Genomic DNA, 7,228 nt, shown 5'->3' on the forward strand with positions numbered 1-7,228 from the left:
TTTGACCTGCTTAGGGCAGTTCTAGTGGTATTTTAAAATTGGATAACGAAATGTTGACAGTTTATTTCTCGTAAGCCATATTGTCTTCGGCCCATTTTCAGTCTGACCCAAGTAAAACACGAGGGCCTTAGAGCGTTTTGTTCTCTGTCTCCCCCACACCAACAGAAAATAAGCTTTTTCTAATTAATTTGACTTAGTCTTGTACGTCATCCTGGATTTGCTTCAATGAAATAGTTGAAGATGGTGCCAACTTTGGGGCAGTCCTGAATGTAATTGGCATAGACTGTGTATCAGAGTTTTAAAATGACATGGCACAGCTTTAGGTTTAGATTTCGTTGATTACCAGTGAACTCATTTTTAATCTAGATGTAATATATGTTGATGTTGGGTTCATTTTATAGATCACATCTGGCAAACATAGACTTTTACTGTTGTGGAGTGTAATTTTTTTGGCAATATTGAGATATAATTGGCAACGACACTGTGCGAGTTTAAGGTTCCGACACAATGATGTGACTCACATACCTTGTGAAGTGATTATCACGTTAAGTTTAGGGAACATCCATCATCTCATGTGGATTCCAAACTAAAGAAATAGAAAATAGTGTTTGTCCTTGTGATGAGATGTGTGTACATGTCTAAATGTGGATTGACCTTAAGTCCTGTTCTCTAGAAGGGACGTACTAAACCGCCATTCAATAGACTATCAGCAGGCAAAACACGGACAGAATGATATTCCTAACGTAATTTTATTTCTTTAGCTTCCAGAACCATTTATTTTATTTCGATTGTACAAGGAATTTGTAGACCTTGCAATAGAGATCCAGCATGTAAATGAAGAACAAGAGACCAAAAAAGATAACCCCGAGGACAAAAAATGGCCGAGTACATGTATAGAAATAAATCGAATTCTTCTAAAAAGCAAGGACCTTCTAAGACAACTACCCGCAGCAAATTTTAACAGCCTTCATTACCTCATAGTTCATCTTAAGCGGTAAGAACTTTGAATAAGATCAGTTTTTTGGTTTTGCTTTTAGGGTTTTTTGAAAATTATAGTAAAAGGCACAGAACATACATTTTTTAAGAGTGCGGTTCAGTGGCATTGAGTCCATCCGCATTGTTGTGTTTTTACACTGAATGTTTCACTTCTCATGCGTGGAGACGGGAGTATCCATTCATGCAGCCACCCTCTTTCCCTCAGGCGCCTCCTCTGTGCCAGGCTCTGGCTGGGGCAGTGAGGATGAAATGTAAGGCCTCTGTCCTCTGTTGGGCTCCCGAGCTTGAGGGCAGGCCTGCACCCAGCGCAGCGCAGCCTCTTTCTCGCTGCCGCGGAGTTTGCCCAGCACGCAGAGGAGCATGAAGGACGGGGTCGCGGTCAGAGAGGGTGGCCCCCAGCCGGACTCGGGGAACCGAGTGGTGGTGTGGGGACAGAGACTGTGCCCAAGAGCGTCCCAGGCGGAGGGCGGGCGACGCAGAGACGCACGGGAGGTTGTGTTGCCTCGGGGTGGCACACGTGGTTCGCGCAGGCCGGGCTGGAGAGGCAGTGGGCCGCGTCCAGCGAGCGAGCGGGAGCCCGGCCGGCCTTACACGTGCCAGGCCCGGCTCCTTTCCATACTCGCTGAAGACTCTTGAGCCAGGAATTTAACAGGCTTGGGTTCGCCTGTTAGATCTTCCTGCAGCAGCATGGAAAATGGGCTATAGCGGGAAGGCGTTTACTTCCCACCATCTCCTTGACAGCCGAGAAGCGGAAGGTGGTGGGAGTTTGCAGTGAGGCCGGAGCAGCGGGAGCGGCACGAGAGCAGAGAGATCTTAGGACCAGCCAGGCTTGAAGCCTAGCTGTGGGCCATGGGAGAAGGTTTCCAGCCTAGGGACCTGGGAGGGTTGTTGTGTCTTTACTACGACAGGAGCAGCTTTTCAGGGTATTTTTTAATTTCTTTTGGTAAAAACTGTACTGGCTCCTTCTGCTTATTGAAATTTAATCCTAATGCTATGAAACCAGTTTGGGGTGTGGTCAGTAGCTAATTGAATCAATATATCCTTTTCCGGGACTTCTGCAGCCCCTTCTTCCTCCACCCATCCCCGCCCTAGTAAACTACCATCAAGGAAACCTAACCCAGCTCCGTGTGTCTGCTTCGCAGAGTCGTGGATCACGCAGAAGAAAACAAGATGAACTCCAGAAACCTGGGGGTGATATTCGGCCCGAGTCTCATTAGGCCAAGGCCCACAGCTGCTCCTGTCACCATCTCCTCCCTCGCCGACTATTCCAATCAAGCGCGGCTGGTGGAGTTCCTCATTACCTACTCACAGAAGATCTTTGACGGGTCCCTGCAGCCACAGGATGTGGCTGTGTGGAGTACAGGTGTTGCCCCCCAGGTTGACCAAGGCGGTCTTCCAAAGCCTCTGTTATCACCAGAAGAAAGAGATCCAGAACATTCTATGAAGTCACTGTTTTTCTCTTCAAAGGAAGTGAGTTTTGCCGTTTTTGTGTTGGAACTTTTAATGATTATGTTATTAATAAGTTAAAAATCTTGGAACCGTTTATTTTGAGGTGTATCTTGCTTCTTCATGTTTAAAAGTTTTCTTCCATCAACAGGATATCTGTACTGCAGATAGTGAAAACAAAATTTTTGAAACTGCTGCATCATTTGAGGAATCAGAACGAAAGCAGAATGCATTAGAAAAATGTGACGCATGTCTTATTGGTGAGTGGCCATGTAAAATGCATGTTCGATTACTTAAAACTGGCCAAATAAAGCATGATTAAAAGTCAAGGCGAGTGGAGTTGAGGGAAGTCAGAGACAGAAGCTTCATTAGTAAATGGATCTTTGCCAGCCATTAAGAAAGTTGCCTTTTGGGAGCTCCCTGGTGGCCCAGTGGTTAACGATCCAGCATTGTCACTGTTGCGGCTCAGGTCCCTGCTGTGGTATGGGTTCAGCTGCTGGCCTGGAAATTTCTGCATGCCACCATTGAGACCAAAACAAGAAAGTAGCTTTGGTATTTGTATGAGTGTCATTCTTTACAATATTCCTTCTTATAAAAAGACATCTTGGAGTTTATAGGTATGTTTCGTGGTCTTTCTGAAAATTTTTTTCGTTTTCATTTTTGCCGTCAGTTAAGTCAAGGCAGAGATGTATTGAGCGGCAAGATGGTTTGTTAGCATCTTCTCTTACTGTGGATCGTTGTATGATCTAACTAACCGCTCAGAGTCAACTAAACTCCTAAAATTCAAACCGTTTAGGCTCCAAAAATTCCTAATTTTTTTTCAAATGCCTTTTCCTATCACCTGCCTTTACACATTAAGCACACATCTATGTATGTCTTTATTTCCTTGACTGTAGTTATCTTATCCGCCGAATAATAATTTTAGTTGTAGTGATTGGTAGCTTTTGCTTTGTAGAAAGGCCTCCATTTGTCACTATAAATCTATACCTCTCTAGAGCTAACTGCTGAGCTTTTAAGGTGCAGCCATATATATTCAATTTGCTGTATAATGAAATATTAGTGATCACAGCCTGACAAGGTCTAAAAAGTAAGGGAGCTAATATTAAGTGCCTGCCTGCTCTCTGCTAGGCACTGTGCTTATTGTTTGATTCGTTTATCTGATTTGATCTTCAGAAAAGTTCTGTGCTATAAAATAGGTCGTATTCGCCCTATTCAGCCCTCAGCCTAGCAGTCTGAGAGAGCGCAGATCCTGCCAGAGTTCGTGTCTCTGATGCGTTGTTCAGTAGTTGAACCTGTTTGTGATTATTTCACTACTCATGATACAGGGCTCCCAGTTAGGAATAGTAATAAAAAGAAATGACGTTTTTTGAGGGCTTACCGTTTGCCAGATATTTCTAAGCACTTCTCATGATTAGATGAAGAGGCTGCACATCATCATAGAGACAAAGATGATTCCTCTTTGACAGATGAAGGCACTGAGGGGGGTGACACTGCCCGGCCCGGAGCCAAGGGCTGGAGCTGGGCTGAGCCTGGCACCTGGGCTTCGGCGTCTGCAGCCTGATGGCAGTGCGGCGGGTCCCTTAGGGTGTTGGGTACATGCCCGGGAAGGACCTGGAAACCCAGGGAAGAGAGGTCCCCAGTCTCCGGGGTAGGGGACGGTTGGAGGAGGAGACGCTGCCCAGTCATCCTGCTGGGCTCCTATCTGCACACCGCTGCCTGGAAGAGCCTGAGCTGAGGGCCGGGATTTACCAGAAATGGGAATTTTTTTAGGGGAGATGCAGCAAAAAGGGACAGGGTTTAAAGGAACTCAGGGTCCCATTTTGAGAAAACATGGGTCATGGATCCAGGCTTGATAGGAGAGAAGGTACATCTGGGAGGAAAGAGCAGACGTGGAGAATGACAGTTTTTACTTAAAATAGGACTGTTCAACCTTCATCAGACAGAATGACTGTTCCGGTGCATTTTACGAGTTGATCAGACCAGGGCACGGAAGGCATGGGATGTGATAGGCCCCCCTGTGAGTTGCGTACAACTGAAAAGCACCTTGCGTTGGCAGAAGCTTTGGAATTCAGGGCCTACTTATGTTTGGTTGGCCTGTGAATTGGTGTCACTCCTCTGAGGGTGACACCAATATCTGCCTGTTGAAATCGTGGTAACTCTGTCACCCAGTAAATACTTGTTCATATGCAGTACGTGAAAGAAGTTTTTTTTCCTAACCTGTAGTAAATTTTGTATCTGTTTATTACAGTGATTTAAATAAATATGGAATTCTAACATTTTAATTCAAAGCGTACCTTTATTATTTTATATTTAATTGTTATTTAACAGAATAACTTGGAAAACAAAAACTTTTGTTTTTAGAGGGTGTTCATCTGTAACTCCTTCAGACTCGCTTGTTAACTACATGCCATCAAGTTTGATTTTTTAAATGAATCTTTTCCTTTTTCAGACAACAAAGGGCTTTTGCTCATAGACCAAGAGCTTCAACCAGCATCACGAAAGATGGAAGATGTGTGTAAAACCTCTAAGCTGTCTGCTCTGAAATCTGAGAGGGAGATGAACGGTGTTGAGAGGCATACGGCAAGGACCAAGCTTAGACCCGTGAGTCTGCCCGTAGGTAGACCCCTCCTTCTTGCGAGCCCTCCCAACGAGAGAAATGGCAGAAATATGGGAAATGTAAATTCAGACAAGTTTGGCAAGAAGCCTTCCTTTGACGGCATTAATAGAAAAGACACCCCAACTTCTGTTTGTTCCAAATTTGATGGCTTTGGTCAGCAGCCTCTACAGAAAACTCGGGAGAAGCAGTGTGAACAAAATGAGCTGGCTGCAAAGACTCCAGTGGTGGTGCCCCATGTGTTCCAGGACAGAGGAGTGACAACGAGCATCAGGAGTGGTGGGGACCACCCGGGCAGCACCACCCAGCCCAGCAAGCCATACGCAGAACCCAGCAGGGCAGCCAGACAGGTGTCAGAGAGACGGTCCTCTGACTCGTGCCCTCCTGCCCCTGTCAGAGCACCCAGGACACTGCAGCCCCAGCACTGGACAACGTTTTATAAGCCACATGCTCCTGCTGCTGGTGGCAGGGGGGAGGAGGAGAGACCTGTGACATCGCCTGCAGCCGTGCCCCCTGCCACCCCGGAGCAGGCACCGAAATCGCCTCCAGGCCCAGAAACCTTGTCACCTGGGCCGGGGCAGCCGGCTGGTAAGCCGAAGGGGAGGGCCGAGGAGCGTGACCTGCCCGGCCTGCATCCCGTGTGTCAGAGGCCGCGGCTGAAACGCATGCAGCAGTTTGAGGACCTTGAAGACGAAATCCCGCAGTTTGTGTAGGCGTGTCAGAATGCGGTTTTTCTTTTGTCGTTGTTTTGTGGTATTTGTTTTTTGAGAGAAGTTTTGGACAGGGCCCTGTGGTGTAGGTTTGCCACATCCTATACGTTGCTTTTTGTCATTGTGTTGTGTTATCCTGTGGTTATATTGAACGGTAGACTGTTGTGATAGGGCCCCATCTGTGCCTCACTGGAATTATATGTATTTTTGAAGTTGTGAATAAATAGACTCATGTTTTTTAAAGTTCATTTGATTTCCCGTAAAGCGGTCCATTTAATATGTGCATCCATAATATATGACAAAGCTCTCAACTAATAGGTGCAATTGAGGGAAATCAGCTCTATGTTTTGAAGTGAAACTACATGCTTATTTATAAAAGGAATGTTTCTGAATGCACGTGCCTGAAAGATCTTTGTTTGGTGTGATTGTTTCTTCACACAAGTTTATAGTATGTCCTTGACCGTTTGTGCTTTTATGGTATATATGTAAGATTTTATTTTTCAGTTGGCAGTTCACTTAACCTTTTCATATTTGCATAATGGCCAAAAGGCTTGCAGATCTGTATTCAGTTGCATTTTAATTAATGACTAGATTTTACATTTGGTAGTCAGTTGAATCGTACAAAGAAAATGCACTTAAACAAGTCTCTAAATTATATAATTCAGTCATGTCTCATTTGGTTTTAGATGTTACACACTTAATTTTTCACCTCTTTGCTTTGTTCTGCATAAACTTTTGTTGTTCAACAGTTCTGAACATTTTGGCATTTTATATAATAGTTCAAAACAATGTTTTAAAATTCAGTGCACTTCCTCTTAATGTCATCTGGGCTTTATGTTTTGTTTTTGTTTTTGTTTTTTTACCATTCCTTTTGTATGAAATGTTTCCACTTATAAATAATTGTATGTACTTTTTCTACCAGGATGTATAACCATTGACAATGTATGTTTCATCTGAATCATGCAAAGATTTATTTAAGTCATTTCTAAGAGTATAGTTCAATAAGTGTCGTCTGAAATTTGAGAGAAGGTGTAGATGATTGGCTATATTTCATTTATAAAATTCCCAGTTTTTAGAACTAGTGCAGTTCTGTTATTTTCTTGGCTTTATCATTTTGCCTAAAATAGGATATAAAAGGGACAAAAAAAGTAAAATAGCCTCTTTTTGTATGTGTGAATTATATTTGTAACAAATGCTTTTATATGACCATGTTATACTTGATAAAATATATATACATATATATATTAACCAGTTAAGTTATTTCAAGTTCTTGTGGCTTTTCTGAAATTGCTGCCTCTTAGGGTGTGAGACGTGAAGGTTTCTTGACTCTTGGCTTTAGCCGTCAGCACGTGTCACTCCTGTGACCCTTGACTCCAACATGGAATGCGTTTTCTGGGAAGTTGTCGTGGTTCTGCATGACATGAAGGACTCGGGAGAAAGAACAACCCACCCTTTTGCACTG

General features: G+C 43.9%; 1 protein-coding gene across 2 annotated transcripts in view; it reads left to right on the forward strand.

The window, feature by feature from the left end:
* Positions 1-7,008, forward strand: part of ARHGAP29 (Rho GTPase activating protein 29) — a 76,139-nt gene extending 69,131 nt beyond the window's left edge. For both annotated transcript variants that reach the window (XM_013997364.2, XM_005663656.3), the window contains exons 20-23: positions 762-994; positions 2,139-2,466; positions 2,594-2,702; positions 4,892-7,008. In XM_013997364.2, the coding sequence (XP_013852818.1) occupies positions 762-994; positions 2,139-2,466; positions 2,594-2,702; positions 4,892-5,769 (1,548 nt within the window). In that variant the 3' untranslated portion in view covers positions 5,770-7,008. The remainder of the gene's footprint in view (positions 1-761; positions 995-2,138; positions 2,467-2,593; positions 2,703-4,891) is intronic.

Source organism: Sus scrofa, chromosome 4, assembly GCF_000003025.6.
Source record: "Sus scrofa isolate TJ Tabasco breed Duroc chromosome 4, Sscrofa11.1, whole genome shotgun sequence".
In the NCBI taxonomy this organism is placed as follows: domain Eukaryota; kingdom Metazoa; phylum Chordata; class Mammalia; order Artiodactyla; family Suidae; genus Sus; species Sus scrofa.